This window comes from Bactrocera oleae, chromosome 6 (assembly GCF_042242935.1).
Source record: "Bactrocera oleae isolate idBacOlea1 chromosome 6, idBacOlea1, whole genome shotgun sequence".
NCBI classification, from domain to species: domain Eukaryota; kingdom Metazoa; phylum Arthropoda; class Insecta; order Diptera; family Tephritidae; genus Bactrocera; species Bactrocera oleae.
In genome coordinates this window covers 13,736,769-13,759,069 of record NC_091540.1, presented here as the reverse complement: position 1 = coordinate 13,759,069, position 22,301 = coordinate 13,736,769, and the positions used below count along the sequence as shown (strand labels likewise).

The following is a 22,301-nucleotide window of genomic DNA, read 5'->3' as shown; positions in this document are numbered from 1 at the left end:
TCGCCATTAGTTTCCATTGATTGTCACAAACCTTACCAATTTTCTAACTTAGGAAGTTAAATTGATAATTCGTTAGGTACAAAAATAAATGTAATAAGTAAGGAAAATCTAAGTTCGGGTGTAACCGAACATTTTATACTCTCGCAAGGTAAAGGGATATACGGGATTTTCGTATATAGTTTAATTAAAAATTTTAAAGTATTGCATAACTTATTTACAATCACTGGCAAGAAGATCCACTATTATTAGAAAGAGATTCTTTCGGAATTTCTCCAAGATGTCTAACATATTGACCGATAGAAGCGTTATAAGGGAAGTATTGATCCGATTTACGCATTTCGGCACAAGATCATGCTGTTATCACAAAAATGTTCTCCACGAATATCAATACGAGAACTCATAGAGTAACCGATATGTTGGGTAAAAGATCAGCCATACGCACTGGTGTCCACATATTTGGTGTCTGGTTCCTTGAAAAGTTATAGTCCGATAAGTGCCGCTGACCACTGCGATTTCTTGCACCAACAACCAATTACAGTTTTGTATCTTAATTTAGTGCTTAGTTATGGCATTTTATAGGTTTTCCCCCTTGGGTGCCAAGGAACACGTGGACCAAGTTTCATGAAGATATCTCAATTTTCACTCAAGTTATCGCTTGCACGGACGGACGGACAGACAGTCACACGGATTTCAACTCCTCTTATCATTCTGATCACTTATATATGCATATATACATATATGTCATATATGGGTTATATATCTAACTCGATCAGTTTTAGGTGATACAAAAAACCGTTAGGTATACAAAACTATTATGCTCTGTGCAACATGTTGCAAGAGTATAATGATTAAAAATCCGGAGATATTTAACTTAAATGTGCACTAATATTAGTGCAGTGAATTTTTTTCAATTATTATTAGTAGTGTACAAGCTCACAGCATATATCCCTCGTACGTACACACACACACACGCGTACATACATACACATAGTTACCATATGTTTTTAATCATGACAAGAATATATTGTACATACACCCATAAGTATTCTACAGGTGATCATTTTGAGCTTTCCTTTTAAATATGAAAGAGTTTACTGATTACAGCTTAGTATTTCGCAATTAATTTATTAAAATTAATATTTAAATCTCGAACACAAACTGCGATCGTGCGAAATTTACAGCTTTTCGACACAATATCGAAATTGTGATAAAACGGACATTGCTGCAACATGGCATGTCCTTTGACACAGTAAATAAAATACTCACAACGCGACATGTGTGGAAATATATGTTGTCCATATATTGGACAATTGATTAGTTCAGCAACAGTGGCTTGTTCACCATTTTGACTTCCATTTGATAGCGCATCAGCGTTATTGGCATTATTCCCATTACCATTCACGGGTGCGTATTCAGCGATACCAACGTCGCCGTTCCACAACTGACAACCAGCTTTTTCAGGCAAATCACACTTATCGGTTTCCACATTCCAGTGTAAGTTGGCACTGCATTCCTGCAACACTGCCTGCCCATAATAACATATAAAGTATTGCTGGCAATTGCTATTGCTGCCAGCGAAAACGATGCGATTTTGTTCACTTTGCTGTGAGGCACAATATCGAGAAGCACTTAAAGCTTCACTGTTGTCATTATCATCGGTGTTACCGTTATTATTACTATTACTATTAGTGTTATTGTTATTACTAGCATTGGGTATTGTAATGTCACAATTGACATTTTCGGCAGTGTCGCAAAGTTTACTGACTGAATTGAAAAGCATTGTCGGCGGACAAGGAGCCATCACTGCCTGCCCATTTTCCAAACACAAGTAGAATGATCGACAATCATCGGGATTTCTATCGAATTCTCCAGCTGTGTGGTTTAAGCAAATATTATTTTGACGCCATTTATTGGTGTGTGTTATGGAATGGGTCTGTTGTATTATTGTTGCCCATGCTAAGCAAATGTACATAACTATATCAGTGATAAAAAGTAAAAAATTTTGAATTGATTTGAAATTTTCATTCACTAAATAAGTTTTACCTTTTAGCGGCTTCATCGGCATTTTCACTTTCCAACTACGCAGAAATGGCTCTTTATGAGTGAGTTTGCGTGCTTTTTACTGCACCACATGAAATATTCTAACTTTATGTTCAGTTTTGAGACCCAAGCAAAAGATATTTCAACATACATACATACATTCATATTATACCTTTTGTTATTAATTAAGGTGTACATATAGCTATAACAGTAGCGAGTTAATTTAAATATGTATGCATGTGCGCCTATCTAATATGCATATGAATGTGCATTAGTGTTAGTATCCTTACAAATTACCTACAGGTAATGCCCATACATATGTACGATTATATTCATCGACATCATGCGTTCAAAATAAGATAATATCATGGGTAATATCGGCAAAAGAGAATTGCGCTTTACGACATTTCAATTTCCGTTGAATATTCAAATATCAAAAAAATTCACACAGTAACACAAATGGTAAATACATTTACATAAATCATTTGAATTACGTTTAATAGCAATTCCGCTTTTGCTGAGTCTGTCTATGTTCTGGATTTATGAAGTTTGCCTTTTGTCGATTCTGGTGCGAAGAAAATCCACAAATTCTTGATGAACTACCATTACATCGGTCCCTACTTCTTTCGAAATGAAGCTGGTGATACCGTTACTGTCAATGGAGAGCGTTATAAAACGATGATAACCAAGTTTTTATGGCCGCAATTGGAAGAAGTTGCTTTTGACAACATCTAGCTCCAACAAGATGGGGCTACGTGCCACACAGCACGTGCAGCAACCGAATTATTGCGAGAAAAGTTTGAAGATTCGATAATTTCAAAAAATTGTGACATTGAATGACCTTCAAGAAGTTGTGATTTCACACCATTAGACTACTGCTTGTGCGGTTATTTAAAGTCATTGGTCTTTAGCAATAAACCGAAGTTTCTTCAAGCTTTAGAAGTCAATATTGAAAGTGCTACTCATGACATACGACTTGATTTAGTGGAAGAAGTCGTTTCTGCAAAGGAAGTCGTGGAGGCCTTTGAATGATGTTATATTCAAAACTTAATTGTATCGATTGTACTTCACCTTAAATGAAAAATATTTGAATGTCCTTAACAATTAGTGTGCTTTTTTTTTGAAAAATCATATCACTTTTATTGGAAAACCCTGTACATATATACATATGTTTCAATCCATGTAAATTAGTTATATGCATCTGTTCTTAATTTGAGCGTAGTCCTTTTTATTATAGTAAAAAGATCTGTTTATTTTCAAAACAAAAATTGCATAACCGAATAAAAGACAGAGAAATGTAGCTGAAAGTTGTGGCTGGCCGATATTGTCCATGATGTTCACTTACCATTTATTAATATAGATATGAATATACATATTTATGTATATTTCAAATTCAATTTTTGCATTTATTTCAAAAATTCGGTAAAATTCTAAAAAATTTAACGCTCTAAAATTCTTAGTTGCACAAGCATATGGAACATATAAACGCAAAAAATTTAAAATATAACTTTATTACATAAAAGTAATATTACAAATACATTTTCTTAAAATAATTGCATTATTTTTTTGTTGTAACAACTTGCTTCCTGAAGCGCCGTACAAGCACGTCGTTCGAAATCCCAGCCATAATTAAAAGGGCATTGCTGCAGCAAAAGATATCCATTGCGACAGTAATAGAAGTAGTTGCAATTCGTGGCATGAGGATACAAATCGGTCGTATATAGCTGGCATTGCTCTCTTGGATTGCTGAAACCAGTCTGTAAATATGGCATGAAAGGTCATTTCATTTTATTAATACGTAAAATAAGCGATAAAGAAAAAAATACTTGCACCGATTTTAATATAAAACATAAGCTAAAAGAAATAACTGAAAATCAAAACTATCTTGCCACCACCATTAAACGATTGTACAAATACGTTGACAATATCGACTGTCAATTGACCAAAACTCTAAACACTTACTCGACACCCAACGTTCTCCGCATAATCACATTTCCCTGTATTGGCATTGAAATGTAGCATAGAAGAACAGTGCATTGCCAATTGTTTGCCGCGATAACAAATAAAATAATCTGAACAAGATTTCGGATGTGGCACGAAAATCATTTGATATGGATTATCCATTAATGGACAATCAGCTGATATTATTATGACCATATCAACACCTGTTACGGGCGGCGCCATTGAAGTTGCAAGAGATCCACCTATCGCACTTGTGGTGCTGGTATTATCAGAGTTCATCTGGCTGAGCGCAGTTTGTATTGGTGCTGACGAGTTTAATATGGGGATATCACTTGTTGCTATTGCTGTAGAAGAAAATGATGTATTGGTTGTTGTGATCGTTGTAGCTTGGTTGGGTGCCGTTTGATTGGAGCTGAAGCTGCTTGTGTTGAAAAGTTCGCAATTGACCAGATCCTCGGGATCACACGTTTGCAACAATTCATTAAAATAATCGCCATCTGCGCATTCGCCCTCATAGGATTCGGCACCGGCACAGTAGATGTAATGTCGACAAGACGTATTGCTGCCTATAAATGCGTAATTTGGTTTATTTTCGCATGCTTCATAGATGTCGCTATGAACGCCAATTATGAAAGAGCATATAAAAAACACGTTGATTTTATAATACCATTGGCGACTAGACATCTTTATTATTTCTATAAAATAGTTTTTAGATATTTTTCCAATCGCCCAGATGTATAAATATATATTTGGTGTTATTTGGATGATGTGTAAGAAACAACTAAACAATTTTTATTCATAACGATATATAGGCGAGTGGTGTCAAAGGCATTCATTTCGATGCTGTTTGAATATTATGAAATGATGCCGTATGTAGATTGTCTGCAGAGTGTTGAGTGATTTCAATAAACTTCAATTCTTCTAAACATACGTTTATGCATACAAATACCTTCATAGCTGTACGTATGTATGAACATACAAGAAATAATAACTTGGCAAAAAGTGTGCTATCTGCATATGGCCAATGACATGTTTTTAATTTACAATAATCTGAGTTTTCTTCATCTACAAGAATATGTATGCCCTTCGAAATTATACTATGTACTTGTATGTAACAGCAGTATTACGTATAGTAGTGATAGTAGCAGTTAGCTTTACTAGCCATACGCATATGTATGAGGCATTAAAGGATTTAGGAGATTTTCTTATATTCCACATGATAAAGTACAAACAGTTTCATATGTTCAAAAACTGAGTGATCTTAGTCCAAATTTGTGAACTAGGCATCCTATAAGCCGCCTCATTTGTCGAATAATATCAAGAAGCCCGCGTAAGTATCTATGATCTTATGCCTTGATGATCGATCTTACTCCTCGATCTGGCGATGAACATGGTATAATGCATCTTTTCACGTTGAAACCCCATTCTGCATTCAATCATTTTTCGCGGCACTGTAGAGTCGATTAGTACGTCTTCGCCATCTTTCTCGAAGTGTCAAATTTCATTACGTCTCATAGGTAGCGGTATTGTCAACAATTTTCTGCCTGATATGGCAATATAGCATAATTTTTGGGAATTTAAATTAAAATACCCAACATTTATTAAGATTAAATATTATTATACATGTTTCCGTTAAACATATGCAGAAACTATTTAAACCCTTTTTTGAGATTTTATAATATATTAAATCAATTGATTTTTGAACTTTCAATACTTAATCAAAATAATAAATGTATTAGCTCTCAACTATTAAATGTTTTTTTTTTTTTTTAATTTTCAATTGAAAATTAATAATACCAAGCACTAAGTAGGATTTCAATCTGGCCGTCCCTCTTTTTCCAATTGCAAAACGTCAGACCTCGTGAACTTTGACAGTTTCCTGAGTTCAGGAGGTTTTGACGTTTAGCAATTGCGCTCTCCATTCCAGTGAGAGATGAGTTGGGCTTCTCTTTATCTCTGTTTGGGCGTATCAACAAGCACAAATAAATTCAAATTGCAATACTCTCACACTTTTCTGCACCAACACTCTCACCTTTCGAACTTGAACGCCGTCTTGATATCAATTTTTCTATTCAAGCCTTGCCCCATTGACGATGAAGTTAAAGCTGATCACATAGTTTTGCAAGCATACTGCATGCAATTGTCGGGATATAAATATTTTGTTATATTCACTTCGTGCAAAATTTTCAAGAATTTTAAGCGATTTCCATGCCAACGGTATCCTGAAACTATTATTGATTTGATTAATTTGCTGCAGCCTACGTCACGGCTGTCAATTTAGATCAATTTTCACAAGTAGTTTGTGTGATCAACTTGAAAGCAATTTCTTGAGCGTGTAACTGCAGCGTTAAGTAAACTTTAATAAATTGTAGCAATATGTAATTTTAATTATCCACTCTTTGCAATTTGCTCTTTATCTAAGAGGTTGTTTAAAGTTAATATACATTTGTATACATATATATGTATACCTAGGTATAGATTATTTTCTCAAGTACTTCCGTTACTGATTGTGTAATCTGAAGTAGGTTATACTATCTAAGGTAAAATATATTTACATGTATTTTTTGGTAGGCTACTTTACAACTATTATGAGCTAAGAGTCCAAATAGTTAGCTAACTTACTTCTTTACATACAACGAATAACTGTTTTACGTTTACATGGTGATGCCCTACGCAATGTCAATTATTCGATTTCTATCAGAAAGTTAGTACTTCCAAACGGTTCTAAAACTGACCCACAAAGTTATGAAACAAAACCGCTAGTTTAGTTTTATAAAATTAAGCAATGTACGCAAATAAAGCCACGATAAAATGTTTCAAATTAATTTATTATTTCATTTATTGTACTTAACTTGATAAAATTGTTGCAGTGAAATACTATAGCTCACCATATGAAACTGGCCTTTTCCAACTAGTTCAATTTCAAACTAGTTCAATTTCGAACTAGTTCAATTTCAAACTAGAAGCTTTTTTTTACTAACGCGATGTTTTACTGCAAACTAACTTCTTACATACATACTTACGTCCATATGTAAACATACTTGTATGTAAGAGTTTGTATGTACGCGAATTCCACGACAAGCCTTGACGGCGCTTATCAACTGGCTGTTATCTAGTGTCACGTATGTATTGAATTTCACTTTGATTGCAAATGCAATACAGAAAAATAGAAAATGTCGATATGTTTCTATAAATTAAACGTAACGGCCACTCTACTAAAATTAAATTCCATCGGAATGACTAATAGTTAGCGATCCGTCAGAATACTTGCGAATAGTTAACTTGACATGCATTTCAATTATTTTATCTAACACAATTCGAACTATTTGTTCTTATTTACATATAGGCATGTATTAAAATTACTGCTTTTGCACACACAATATATATTGTACATACATATGTATGTGTAATCTAAGTATTCATTAATTATTATTTTAGGCAATTGTTAATATCGATATTGAAAAAAGTACGTGTGTATATATGTACCATATACGCACATATATATCTGTATAGCTACTTTGTATTGTATGTATTATAGTTTTATTAACGATTTTAGTCAACCATTTTTATGTTCGCCTCGCTCCTTCAAAACATTTTGCCTGGCCAAGTAGCACACAAGCACGCCTTTCAATGTCCCATCCGTAGTAAAAAGGGCATTGCTGTACCGTTAGAAAACCTTTGATGCAGTAATAGAAATAATTACACTTTTGTGGATGCGGAAAGAAGTCGGTGACATGTGGCAAGCATTTATTCGCATTAGGTCGATCGATCTGAAATGAATTTTGAATGTGCATATATATTATTAATGCTATAATAGCAATTAGTATGCCGAACTTAAATGTTCAAAATCATTGGTCATAGCAAATTTTGCCAGTTGTAGACTATTAGAATAAATATCGGTTTAGATTTGGGTGATCATATTGGTTCCGACAAAATTTGAAACGGTTTTTTTAAGTCATCGATTTTTTCCATATTATAATTCACTGAAAATCGCGACATATAATATAATAGGTGAGAGAGCAACACAATTTTACTCGATTCATTTTTGTTTTTTTTTTTTTAATTTCGAAGCCCGGGACGCTTAACTCGGGACGAATGGTCAGCTAAGTTTAGGTAATTGGCTTGAAGAAGCTGAATGGGTACAAACGCTCATGAATATTAAAACAAATACAGTTAATCTGGATAGTTAGGCTGGATAAAAGGAATGTTGCTAAACATATTACTGGATATTGCCAAGAACTATTTTGCTATATCTACAACTCAGATTTTATCAGAGCTCTGAAACGTAAGAGCGCTTGAATACTTTCTCAAACTAATTAACATTGGACATTTAATCTAGACTAAGAATAAGTTATGGTTTTGTAACTTCGAGTGTACATATTTTACTACAAAGTAGTATGTTTGAACACTCACCATGCATTGCACATTTTCGGGAAAATCACATTTAGCGGTATGTATATTGAAGTGTAAGTTATCCGTGCAGCGCATTTCAATAGCTTGGCCATGATAACAAAGATAATAGTCTGTGCAGGACTCAGTGTTTGCCGTGAAAACGATTGTTTGTGAATCCTCAACAATGGGACACTGATCCCTTACTATTGGCGCAACGATAATCGGTACTAAAGTGCTTGTACTGAAATCGTTATTGGTGGTTGTTTGTGGAGATTGGGTCGTTGTTGTAACGGTTGGTCTCGTTGTAAAAGGTGCCGCAGTTTCTACCGGCTCTTCGGGTTCAACCGGGTCCGCCGGATCTAACTCGCCGGCGTCATCCAAAAAGCAATAAACATTTTCCTCGTCATCACAAGCATCACCATCGAAATATTGTCCTTCATCACATTCGCCTGAATAGGAATCATCACCATTACAATATATATACATTTGACAACTCTGTAAGCTCTTTACAAATGTGTCTTCGGGCTCATTTTCGCATTCTTCAAATATTTCCGCGTTTGTTATACGTAAGTAAGGTAGCAGGAAAATTAATACAATTAAAATAATTTGATACAGCGTTTTCTGCATTTTATTCAAAATTTAAAACCAAAAAATTGCAACAATTTATTCTAATTATTAATATCTGTATTCCTTTTATTTTTATTAAGCACTATCTATTTTATCTCAACACAATTCTTTTCAACTTCACGAACTTCTATTAACTGAATGCAGAGTCTGAGTGAACATTAACTTTATTACATACATTTGTACGTTTTAAGGTCGATCATAACGGAAGTTTTCAACATATGTATATTATGTACAATCAATACCTTTTAATAAAATCAATTTTCTTCTCTTTATCAACTGTTCATCATTACTTACCATATATTACTAACAGTTTGGTGAAATTAGTTCTTCTGCTCGGGAGCGAACAAAATTGGCCAAATGAAACTTTGAATGGAGTTGTACAAACAAAAATCCGTCCCTCGAGTAAATCTTTCATTTTTTATTTACATTTGTACTTACAAATATTATATTTATTATATACATTTGAATATGCTAGTTCATTTTTATGTTATATATCATATTAGACTCCCTCTTCAGAACAATTTCTGGACGTCCATATTTGACAAAAAAGACTCTTGAGTAGAGTTCATAGCCACAGCAGAAACTGTGTCTACATATGTGCATACTCGAATACATAAGACATACATACTTAAATATAAGTTATTCAAGAATTGAAGCATTTAGTTTTGCACATTCGCACATAATTTTTACCAATAACATCTTGTCGAGGTTAATGAGTTCAGAAAATAATAATTTTACTCAGTAATTATATTTCTTAACACTTAACATCATTTATTAATTAATTGACTTCAATTAGGAAAAAATAATATAAATGTACATATGTATGTACTATTGACATATGCTCACAAAAGTCAGCATCAGCCCTGATTCGCATCACATGTTACATTTTCTGGATAGTTACAAACGTCTAGCTTTACATCAAACCAAAGTGTCGGCGGGCAACGCATTAGTATAGCTTGTCCATAACTGCATACATAATAACGGTTGCAGTTAACTGGATCAGGAAGGAACGTACCTGTTTTCAAGTTTGCGCATGACGGTGATACTGTACCAGTTGTTGTTGTTTTAAATGTAGAGGAAAATATGGCCGGGGTGGAATCAGTTATGGTAGGCGTTGAGGATGTAGCTTTCGTTGTAAGACCCGTAGTACCGTTCGTTGAGGTAGTCACAACTGAAGTAGAATCAGTTATGGTAGTCGTTGAGGATGTAGTTTTCGTTGTAAGACCCGTAGTACCTTCCGTTGAGTTAGTCACAGCTGAAGTTGAATCAGTTATGGTAGGAGTTATGACTGTAGTTGTCGTTGTAACATTTGGAGATGTTTCAGGACGACCACTCGCATCGCATGTTACTTTTTCTGGATAGTTACAAACGTCTAGCTTTACATCAAACCAAAGTGTCGGCGGGCAATGCATCAGTATAGCTTGTCCATAACTGCATACATAATAACGGTTGCAGTCAACTGGATCAGGAAGGAACGTTCCTGTGTTTAAGTTTGCGCATGATGGTGGCGTTGTGCCAGTTGTTGTTGTTTCATATGTAGAGGAGGAGACAGCGGGAGTAGAATCAGTTATGGTAGGAGTTGAGGATGTAATTTTCGTTGTAAAGCCCGTAGTACCTTCCGTTGAGTTAGTCACAGCTGAAGTTGAATCAGTTATGGTAGGCGTTGAGGATGTAGTTTTCGTTGTAAGACCCGTAGTACCTTGCGTTGAGTTAGTCACAGCTGAAGTTGAATCAGTTATGGTAGTCGTTGAGGATGTAGTTTTCGTTGTAAGACCCGTAGTACCTTCCGTTGAGTTAGTCACAGCTGAAGTTGAATCAGTTATGGTAGGAGTTATGACTGTAGTTGTCGTTGTAACATTTGGAGATGTTTCAGGACGACCACTCGCATCGCATGTTACTTTTTCTGGATAGTTACAAACGTCTAGCTTTACATCAAACCAAAGTGTCGGCGGGCAATGCATCAGTATAGCTTGTCCATAACTGCATACATAATAACGGTTGCAGTCAACTGGATCAGGAAGGAACGTTCCTGTTTTTAAGTTTGCGCATGATGGTGGCGTTGTGCCAGTTGTTGTTGTTTCATATGTAAAGGAGGACACAGCGGGAGTGGAATTAGTTATGGTAAGCGTTGAGGATGTAGTTTTCGTTGTAAGCCGCGTAGTACCTTGCGTTGAGTTAGTCACAGCTGAAGTTGAATCAGTTATGGCAGGCGTTGAGGATGTAGTTTGCGTTGTAAGACCCGTAGTACCTTCCGTTGAGTTAGTCACAGCTGAAGTTGAATCCGTAATGGTAGGAGTTATGACTGTAGTTGTCGTTGTAACATTTGGAGATGGTTCAGGACGACCACTCGCATCACATGTTACTTTTTCAGGATAGTTACAAACGTCTAGCTTTACATCAAACCAAAGTGTCGGCGGGCAATGCATCAGTATAGCTTCTCCATAACTGCATACATAATAACGGTTGCAGTCAACTGGATCAGGAAGGAACGTTCCTGTGTTTAAGTTTGCGCATGATGGTGGCGTTGTGCCAGTTGTTGTTGTTTCATATGTAGAGGAGGAGACAGCGGGAGTAGAATCAGTTATGATAGGAGTTGAGGATGTAATTTTCGTTGTAAAGCCCGTAGTACCTTCCGTTGAGTTAATCACAGCTGAATCAGTTGTGGTACCTTCAGCAGTTGATTCCCCTCCGGGAGGTGTAGCTGATGTTGTAGTGTTGTTACTATTTGTCGTGGAATCAGTGGTAACAGTTGGAGATGTTTCAGGATAGCCATTGGTCGTACTAGTCATTGTCGAAGTTGCCTGGCTGGTTGGTGTTTCACTGGAGACCTCTATTGTGAAATCTGAAGCAGTTGCAATAAGTGTTGTTTCAGTTGTGTCTTCACTATCAGTGGAATAATCCGTTGGACTCGAACTTGTCGTAGACGATTGAGGCAATTCAGTACTGCTATCTTCAAAAGAGGAACTTGTTGTTTCATCAGTGTAATCATTTGTGAAGTCGCTTATTGTATTGCTGGTAGTACCAGAAGTTGTTTCGATACTACTACAATCATGTCCAGAAGTTGTAGAGTCTGACGAGATTGTGGTTGTTGCTTGACAATTGCAAGGGGGACAACGCCCTATTATACAGCAACTCAAAGCGTCGCTGTACTTTGCACCTGGTGGACAATACTGTTGTACATATTCATTATCGTAGAGTGCAAAATATCCAACACAATCCTCAGGATCAGGCTTTGTCGGCATTGGGAGGTTATATAGACAGCCATCCGATTGAGACTGGGATAGGACAGTCACAGTAGAAAAAAAATATACTAACAGTAGCGATACTAATATCATTATTTTGGTTTCATACAAATACTACAAAAAGGAATCAGAACGTCTTCTAACCGTTGCCTTGTTTACTAATATATTAATTATATGAATATTTCCGTCGGATACTTTTGATATAAATGAGTCTATTGTTGTATTTATAGTGAATTTTGTTAAAAACAAGCTTTTTTAAAAGCTTTCTTGGAATAATACAAAGAAAGTTTCTGTTTAATCAAAAGCAGTTAAGATAACACCAGAGTACTTCATCCTTTTTTTATATGCGTAGGTACTGTATGCACATACATATTTATACATTTGTGTGTATATATGTAGGTATTTGGTTTTAAATAAATATAGGGCTATTTTAAATTGGACATTATTAATTAAGTGGACCATTAAGTGGTGGTGGCATTAGTAATAGATGCTAGGGTGACGTGAATGAAGAAATTCCATGGTTTATAATCAAATATGTTCGTGGCATTCAATAATAATATTGGTTAATCCAAGTTCTCCATGGCTTTTGATACACGTGTTACACTCTGAAGATCTTGGTTTTGAATTGGACTACTGATATTTTTGTGGCGTTCATTTATGCCCTATTTAGGAGGTAAGATAGGATAATTGTCAACCAAGTTATCTAGCGGGTTAATAACCCAATGATTATCCTCCCCCGCCCAACCGACCAATGAGTAGACTTGATTGCGTAAGAGGTGTTATGTGTTATGCGGGGCCTAGTCTAAATAAGTAATATTTAATATCTATAATATCTAAAAGGACAACTACAATATACGCAGGGATTACTCTGGTTTGTAAACTGGAAATTGAGGGAGGTGTAATGTTCTAGACGTTCATATTAGAGCTGTGCAATTTGGGGGCGGTCGGACTATTGCGTTGTATACGTAAAACGGTATCGAGCGATCACATGTACATACGTTAAAGTTTCGGGTAGTGTTGTTATTTGTAGGAGCTCTGTGGTAATTGACGTATAATTTAAGAATAAAATATAATAAAGACAAAATTTGCAATAAAAATGTTTCTAGAAATGTAGTTTCATACACAATTGTTTCGAAACATTAAATCAAAGGACAAAATGATTTAATTCTAATGGCTTCACATAGAACTTTTGCTTTGACCGAAAACTTCAATGTATGCTTTGTTATGAGCTGAGAACATTATTAACATTCTCTGGTTTAAGTATGAATTGTCAACAAGAAAGATAGAATACAAGATTACGCCAGTCGCTATGTTGTGACTTAATACTTATGAGTTGAGAAGAAGAAGCATAGAACAGTATGTAAATTGTAAACAAAAACGTAAACACTTTTGTTAATTCGGGAAATATACTTACTTTATTAGTTAATAGTGAAACATATGTTAATAACGGGTATGTTGTACTCAGGTGAAATCATAGTGAAAGATTTTTCAAATTCAATTTTTTTTTTTTGGGAGCATTTAACATTCTTCTATTTACTTCACTACAACTTTTTCACCAAAAACTATTAATATAAGCTAATTTCACGAATTAACAAAGGTATTTCCGTTTTTGTTTAAAATGAACATATTGTTCTTTGCTTCTACTTTTCAACTCAAAAGAATTCCGTCACTACATGGCGGCATAGTGCAATTTGTTTTTGTTTAATTGACACATGCTCTTATATATATTATATACTTACCAATTTCTTATATTGTTTGGATGGCTCCACTTAAAATAGCCATACACGAAACATTCGAGTTTTCGATCGATATGAAATCTTTTCGCCGTACACAACATATATATCCATTTTGCGTTCGTCCTTCCAATAGGTAACCGTTACAACAACAACAACAACATTCGTCCTTCCATAAGAAAGCATGTGCCAAAATCAAGTGGATATTTCAGTGGTACTTTTTATAAATCTCCTATAAACTTATTAGAATATCATTTTTATGTATTTGACTGTATTTAGACAATAAATATCCCAAAATTTATTTTTTTCTATTAAATTTTACTTTAATTTTGTTGCTTTTTGTTTTCCAAACGACATACTTGTAGGCACACCGATCGTAAGAAATTGAAAATTTTCGTCAACATAGACTCGTATGCACACAAATCCATACAAGAGTAAATCTCTCTTGCGAATATACCGGTCGAACGCACATGAATGCCGTGTATGGCCACTTTTAATAAGAATCTGATGTTTGTTAATTTTCTCTTTTTGGTTAAATCTGGCATCTCTCATACGTGATGGTATACACACTAGGCAGAAATTACAATTGAGTTGAAAAATTTTCGCAGCACTCATCGTAATACTTACAGGCGAAGCAAAAATAAATCAAATTTGAAAGTAGGTGTAAATTTGATAAAGTTTTCAAAGAATATAAATATATAAAGAAGTTCTGTTTGGAAGTTATAGAAAAGATTGATAAAAATGGGGAGAAAAAATAGTAAGTTTTATATACATACGTACTTATACGCTTACGTATACAGATTGCTTTTTTATGTTGTGAAATTCCATTGAAAATATCGTACGATCTGTCACAGAAAATAAAAAGTCTGAAGCTGGTGGACCGCCCGACCAACAACCTGGCACATCTCAACCACAGCAATCTGAACCTAAACAAAAAAGTAAATATATGATTACTAATCTTAAAAATTTTGATATGTATCTATATTTATGGTATGTTCCATACTCATAACTTTTGTCTAGAGCCCGAACAACAACCTGGCACATCGCAATCAAAGCAATCTGAACCTCAACAAAAACGTAAATATATAATTACTAATCTTCAAAATTTTGCTAATATGTATCTGTATTTATGGTATGCTGTTCCATACTCATCACTCTTGTCTAGATATTTGGGGACTTCCCCGAATAGAGAATTTTAACATATTCATATTAAAAAACTTAATTGACATACAGCTGTGTTCATGAAAATAGTAGTGCTGATGGGTTCTAACTATAAAACAAACAAAAATTTAAATTAAAAATACAAACTACGAATTCAAATTTTAAAAGTAATTTCTAGCTACTTCTATTATAATATTTAAAAAAAAAACCAATTAACAATAAAAGTTTCAGTAAATGATTTCGACTGACTAAAACTGGTTGTAAAACCTCAATTTTTCAATACATCCACACACTGACGTTCCATAAAGTCTACTAGATCCTGAAAACCTTTCATGGGGATTTGAGTCCACACTCCTTGACCGTTCCCACGACAGTGGGTCTACGTAACCGGAACGGACCCGGATTTTATCCACATGTTTCTTAGTCAAAAGCGGTACTTTCTGGGGATCCTTTTTTTTAATTGTTTTCAAATAGTCTCCTACGATTTGTAAGAGTAGTAACCGACAATCCTAAATAATTTATTTTTAAAATAACTTTTAAGGGCTTATTTTCAACATATCGTATAATCTGTCTGTTCTCAAATATGCATTTTTTTTTTTTACATTTTTCCCCGCAAATTTCCGCTTTTTAATTGTATTTTATACCAATGCATATCAGTGTGAAGCTGTATCTATAGCTTCGATTCTCTGAAGCGCCAGAATTCTGCCGAGTTGACAGTCCTTGGCCGGATAAAAATCCGGGTCCGTTCCGGTTACGTAGATTCGACTGTCGTGGGAACGGTCCGTCCGTCTGTCTGTGCAAGTGTAACTGTTTTTTTTTTATTCAAGATATCCGGATTTCAACTCGTTTCGTCATACTGATCATTTATATATATATAATTCCATAGTAGATGGGCGTAACCGGACCACTGCCACGCCCACAAAACGCCATTAATCGAAAACCAATAAATTCCATAACTAAGCTGCAAATTAAGATACAAAACTGTAATTTGGTACAACGAATCGTAACAATAACGGCACCTGTGGTTTGAATCATTTTAATAAGAGGGCGTGGCTACACCCACTACTAGGTTTAATGTATATATCTCCCCAACAATTCATTATTTACCTAAAATTTCCACAGTACAAACATTTCGAAATTTCTTGCGCCAGCTTGAAAATAGGTGAAATCTGATGATAACCACACTCAATCTCCATTTAATTGTTTTGTTAAAAACTACTAATAGTACGATAAATCTACTAAATGCGCCAGAGATATAAAATTTTTCACCCGAGATGGTATGAGAGGCGATGAGCATCCTACCCACTTTTGAGTGAAATTACATATCTCCGGACCTTCTACACCAACCTACCTTCCATATAACACAACTTTAAATTCCATCTGATATTTTCACTTTCCAGTATACAAATTAAGCACCGATTAACGTTTTGGGATAAAACTTAGCACGAATATTGCCTTTATGGTATGCCATTTCAGGTTTTGTCAAAATTGTCAAAATCGGCCCCCAGATACCGGAAATGTGGACCCCAGAGCCTATGGCTGCCTCTACAAAAACTATCGGTCAAGGTGGGAGATATATTATTGAAATTATGAGAAAATCCTTTCTTCATAATAATATTGTATGTCTGTATGTCAAAAGTAGATTGAATCGAATGAATATTTCCCTTAGCTCATATACTTAATAGAAAGATTTTCGGTTTTCCTGCTGTCGTTATACCTCCTATATCGGCCAATATGTGTGTTATCCAAATTAAATTGAGTGAGCGTGTTTTTCTCCTAACTGTGCTTCGCTGTGCCTAAAATGGTAAAAATCGAGTGAAAGCTTGCACTAGCCTTTATTAAACTAACTAATATCAGGATTTTCAAACATCCGGTTGACTTTACTCCTGAGGTTGTGGGAAATGAAATTTAGAGAGCAACTGTTTTTATTTGTAATATGAATAAATGCCAAAAAATAGATAAAATATTGTCAATCTCCTATATACCTAATAAAAAATTTTCAAACTTCCGTATATATGTATATTATAACGTATACTATATATCGCTCAATATGTAAGAGATCTTAGCAAAATTAATTGAATGTATAATATTCTTTTAACCTTGCCGAAAATATGTGAAATTTTATTATACTACATATGTATAACAATTTCCATTACTCTAACAAACCACTAGCCTAGACCTTGGTCTTAATCTCATAACCCTAATATCATCAATTTCGATCTATATTAAATCACATTTGAGGATGATTTTAATATAGTAATATCGCTGACGGCAAGTAACATATAGTTGTTACAAAACCAACTGAGTCTATGCACTATAATATAACTTAATAAGATATCAAATTTGATCGTAATTCATTTCCGATTTCGTCGAGTAATGAATGTTGAATTCTTTCGCAACATTAAAAGTTGCAAGAGTATGCAATGTTCGGTTACACCCTGTTGACTTAGCAAGTCAGTATATATATGTTAGAAACAATTTTTAAATATGGTATAAGAAGCTGTTGCACTACTATTTGCGTGAACGCAACTACCATATACAAGTATGTAGTTGTAAATTACGTAATTTGTCTAAAATTCTTAAACTGAGATAAAAATTATGTATTACTCAAAGAATTATAATTTTGTTACTTTTAAAAAAAAATCGGCAACAACACCAACAAGGTCCCCAGCAGCAACAACAGCAGCAAAAGCAACAACAGCAGCAGTCCCGACCACAGCAACAACAAGGACCACAGCAGCAGTCCCGACCACAGCAACAACAAGGACCACAGCAGCAGCAAACCCGACCACAGCAACAACAAGGTCCGCAGCAGCAAAGCCGACCACAGCAACAACAAGGACCACAGCAACATGAACGTTCACAATACCAACAGCAGCAAACCGGGCCACAATACCAACAGGGTCCACAGCAGCAAAGCCGACCACAATACCAACAAGGCCCACAGCAGCAGCAAACCCGACCATGGCAACAACAAGGACCACAGCAACATGAACGTTCACAATACCAACAGCAGCAAACCGGGCCACAATACCAACAGGGTCCACAGCAGCAAAGCCGACCACAATACCAACAAGGCCCACAGCAGCAGCAATCCCGACCACAGCAACAACAAGGACCACAGCAGCAGCAAACCCGACCACAGCAACAACAAGGTCCACAGCAGCAGCAAACCCGACCACAGCAACAACAAGGTCCACAGCAGCAGCAGACTCGACCACAACACCAAAAGGGTCCACAGCAGCAACAAACCCGACCACAACACCAAAAAGGTCCACAGCAGCAACAAACCCGACCACAACACCAACAAGATTCGGAGCAGCAGCAGAGCCCACAGCAAACTCCAACACGTCAATCAAGCGTTTCACATTCGTCATCTTCTGCATCGCTTTCGTCCACTCTTTCTCAAAACAGCATATCACCTGGTACTCTAGGTATCAAGGGGGAAGCTGAAGCCAACTATTTAACGATGGACTTAAGTAAAATGCCCAATAAGGCTTACCATTATGATGTCACTATTACTCCAGATCGTCCTAAAAAATTTTTCCGAAATGCCTTTACACAGTTCATGAATACTTATTTGCCAGGTCATTTCGCTGGATTCGATGGAGTAAAGAGTTGTTACATGTTAGAAAATTTACCAAAACCAGTTTATGAAGGCGATGTAACGGTAATAATATTACACACATATACATTACCTTTGTATGTACAAATATTATTTATTTTTATGTGCAGATTACGGATTCCGCTGCACGACAAATTCAGTTTAAAATTGCGATTAAACCCACAGACAACATTGAAATTGATTTGGGTTCGCTACGAACGTAAGTCCGAGATTAATCGGGTTTTTTATCTCGTTTATAATTATTATAATCATTTCAGTTTTTTGTAATATTTAATCTTTTCTATTTCAGTTACCGTAATGAGCGGATTTACGACAAGCCAATGCGTGCTCTACAATGTCTTGAGGTTATTTTAGCAAATGGTTGTCAACAAAAGAGCATACGCGTCGGTCGTTCCTTCTTCACACGACCTAATCACACATTAGATCTGGATGGAGGTTATGAGTTATATACTGGACTTTACCAGGCAGCCATTTTAGGCGATGTGCCTTATTTAAATGTTGATATTTCAAATAAGTCATTTCCAATGGCCTTAAATTTAATTGATCTGTTGAATGTGTTGCGCATTGATGTAGGCCGCACTTTAGATCAACGGGGTTTACAAAATCTTAGTGGTCACCTTAGAGCTCTAAAAGTAATTTACAGTCCCCCACCTTCTTTTGGTGCTGCACCACGTTCTTATAAAGTAAACGAAGTTAGCAGAGAATCGGCAGGTTCTTTGTCTTTTAAAATTGACACTGGAGAGAAATTAACGGTTCAGAGTTACTTCGCTAGTCGCGGCTACAAGCTAAGATATCCTCATTTAAATTGTGTTGTAGCAGGATCTTCAGTAAGACCAAATTATCTACCGATCGAGCTATGCAGTATTGAACCTGGGCAAGCAATTAGGGTAAGTAAAATTCAATGCCAGGTTAGAAAAAAATACAAATATAGATGAATAACGATGACGATTTATTAAAACTCACAACCTAAATATCTAAAATTTCCGTTTTTAAGAAAAAAGATGGCAAGGTCCAAGTTCAAAAGATGATTAAGTTCGCTGCCACATCGACTGATGAACGAAAAAGGAAAATAATGGAAAAGCTCCAATATTTTTTGCATAACAACGATGTACTGTTACAAAAGTTTGGAATTAGTATCGCTAATCAATTCGTAAAGGTACCAACACGATTATTAAAACCACCGTCAATTGAGTATCGGTTAGGAAAACTCGTGGATCCGCGTAATGGTTCCTGGCGTAATTTAGAATATTTGCAAACTGGCGTAACATCGAAGAAAACTGGACATAAGTGGGCGGTCATTTATACTTCTTCCAGATTTTTGAGGCATGGCACTTTGTTAGACTTTTCAAACATGGTGAGTTTCGTTTTCAAATAATAATATTTAATACAAATTTTCGAACTGCACTTTAAATTGCAGTTCTGAAATATGTTTATTAATGTACATACATATATGCTCTTTCATTTAAAAAACAGTTTTTTAATGGCGCCAAACGAATGGGCATAAATTTGGATTCCGAAAGGGAGATACAAGAAACCAGAGACATTGTTAAAACATTGGAGGAATATAAAAGAAAAGATTACGACTTGGTTATAGTAGTGATTCCCAATTATGGTACATCGTATGCTGATATCAAACAAAAAGCCGAATTAGTTTGCGGGCTACTCACTCAATGTATCAAAGAACAAACTTTAAATCGACGAGTGGACGAACAATTAATTGGCAATTTGCTATTAAAAGTAAATTCAAAACTGAACGGATCCAATCATAAAATTTCAGCTAAATCCCATATTTTACTCGATCACCCCATGTTTATGGGGGCGGATGTCACACATCCATCACCCGATCAACGGAACATACCGAGTGTTGTTGGCGTAGCTGCTTCCCATGATTTAAATGGAGCTTCATATAACATGCAGTATCGCTTGCAAGAGTCAGCAAAAGAAGAAATAGATGATATGCAAAGCATAAGTCGTCACCATCTAAAAGTATATTTCGAAAAGCATAATTGTTATCCGAATAACATTATTTATTATCGCGATGGCGTGTCTGATGGGCAATTTAAGAAGGTGAATCATTTCGAAGTCAGCGCTATACGCGCAGTATGCAAAGAAGTAAGTGTTACGAGCTGCATTATTCAATAACATGTGACATGAAATGATATTTTCATATATGTAATTAGAATCTTTCTGTTTTGTATACACTAAGGCAATTTCATAATCTTATTACAGCTCCGGATTCCAGCTAAAATAACATGCATAATTGTGGTCAAACGGCATCATACTCGTTTCTTCCCTACCAAACCTAGTGGTGATAAATGGAACAATGTCTTACCCGGCACAGTTGTTGATCAAAAAATCGTTCACCCGAACGAAACACAGTTCTTTATGGTAAGCCACCAGTCAATTCAAGGGACCGCAAAGCCCACACGTTACAACGTTCTTGTGGATGATGCCAAATTTACAATGGATGAATTGCAAATGATGACCAATAATTTGTGTTATATGTTTCCACGTTGTAATCGTGCAGTTTCTTATCCAGCACCTGCTTACCTTGCGCATTTGGTTGCAGCACGTGGCCGTGTTTATATTGACGGGTAATGCTTTCTTTTGAATTTATATTTCATTCATTAACGTGTAACTTTTTTCAGACCCCCTCTAAGGCGTGCTCTTCGTGAAGAATATAATAAACGACTCATTAATCAATCCTTTATGCAAAATACACCAATGTTTTTTGTATAAAAATATGATTCCATATATATATACATACTTATATCCATCACCAAGCTGATTATCTTAAATACAATTTTTTTTTCTAACATACATACTAGAGCTTTTGGTATTCGACTAATCGGCCATAAATACAATTTTTTTTTCTAACATACATACTAGAGCTTTTGGTATTCGACTAATCGGCCAACCGAATAGGGCATTATTCGAATAATAATATTCGGTTTGCACTATTCGGATAGTCGTAAGTTGTGGATTATTCGATTAACCGTTCGTTGTCGACTATTCGAATAGTAAGCGTTCATTCAAAAAAACAAAAATCAAATTCGGATATTCGAATAATCGGCATTCCGGTTATTCGAATAATTTCAAGAGCCCTAATACATACATATATAAATGAGTATCTAAAGGATTAAAATATTATGTCAAATGTTGTCCTCGAAGAATGACAAACATGTTTATTATTCAGCATTTTTAAATCAACTTATACGCAATTTAAATAAAAAATATTATACGTATATTATTTGTTTTCTAACCTAAGTACCTGGAATAAAATTGACAGTACTTTATTAATGTGTTTCAGTTCAATCAATAATGAGTTATTTGCCAAAATTTTATTTTCGTTAAGATGACAGAGTTCAGCCGATTTCGCTAAGATAACTTATAACGAGTTGTCGTTTTAACTGATTTTTTGATTAGATCGTGGTTGCTAAAATCGAATGTGGGCAGTATTATCGCACTTGTTATTATTTGTATTTGCAATTGTAAATTCACACAGGTGATTCAGGTGAT

The 22,301-nt window shown here is 35.3% G+C and overlaps 5 protein-coding genes across 5 annotated transcripts; 1 reads left to right on the top strand and 4 right to left on the bottom strand.

Moving 5' to 3' along the window:
• Nucleotides 1–1,098: 1,098 nt before the first annotated feature.
• On the bottom strand, nucleotides 1,099–2,196 carry LOC106624329 (probable chitinase 10). Its single transcript, XM_014244030.3, has 2 exons — nucleotides 2,044–2,196; nucleotides 1,099–1,974 (listed from the first exon to the last, which is right to left on the bottom strand). The coding sequence occupies exons 1-2, from the start codon at nucleotides 2,063–2,065 to the stop codon at nucleotides 1,106–1,108; spliced, it is 891 nt and encodes a 296-aa protein (XP_014099505.2). The 5' UTR covers nucleotides 2,066–2,196; the 3' UTR covers nucleotides 1,099–1,105.
• A 1,339-nt stretch (nucleotides 2,197–3,535) lies between these two features.
• On the bottom strand, nucleotides 3,536–4,841 carry LOC106624328 (peritrophin-48). The gene is made up of 2 exons (XM_036360761.2): nucleotides 4,003–4,841; nucleotides 3,536–3,797 (listed from the first exon to the last, which is right to left on the bottom strand). Exons 1-2 carry the CDS (start codon nucleotides 4,684–4,686, stop codon nucleotides 3,585–3,587), a joined length of 897 nt encoding a protein of 298 aa, XP_036216654.2. The 5' UTR covers nucleotides 4,687–4,841; the 3' UTR covers nucleotides 3,536–3,584.
• Nucleotides 4,842–6,809: 1,968 nt separating this feature from the next.
• Nucleotides 6,810–9,184, bottom strand: LOC106624335 (probable chitinase 10). The gene is made up of 2 exons (XM_014244034.3): nucleotides 8,416–9,184; nucleotides 6,810–7,772 (listed from the first exon to the last, which is right to left on the bottom strand). Exons 1-2 carry the CDS (start codon nucleotides 9,019–9,021, stop codon nucleotides 7,569–7,571), a joined length of 810 nt encoding a protein of 269 aa, XP_014099509.3. The 5' UTR covers nucleotides 9,022–9,184; the 3' UTR covers nucleotides 6,810–7,568.
• Nucleotides 9,185–9,419: 235 nt separating this feature from the next.
• LOC106624327 (mucin-2-like) lies at nucleotides 9,420–12,468 on the bottom strand. Its single transcript, XM_070111782.1, has one exon. The coding sequence runs from the start codon at nucleotides 12,354–12,356 to the stop codon at nucleotides 9,879–9,881; it is 2,478 nt and encodes an 825-aa protein (XP_069967883.1). The 5' UTR covers nucleotides 12,357–12,468; the 3' UTR covers nucleotides 9,420–9,878.
• A 2,092-nt stretch (nucleotides 12,469–14,560) lies between these two features.
• Nucleotides 14,561–22,078, top strand: AGO2 (Argonaute 2). Its single transcript, XM_070111778.1, has 10 exons — nucleotides 14,561–14,753; nucleotides 14,851–14,934; nucleotides 15,017–15,073; nucleotides 17,821–18,827; nucleotides 18,893–18,981; nucleotides 19,072–19,669; nucleotides 19,777–20,136; nucleotides 20,256–20,894; nucleotides 21,012–21,376; nucleotides 21,431–22,078. The coding sequence occupies exons 1-10, from the start codon at nucleotides 14,738–14,740 to the stop codon at nucleotides 21,519–21,521; spliced, it is 3,306 nt and encodes a 1,101-aa protein (XP_069967879.1). The 5' UTR covers nucleotides 14,561–14,737; the 3' UTR covers nucleotides 21,522–22,078.
• Nucleotides 22,079–22,301: the final 223 nt, after the last annotated feature.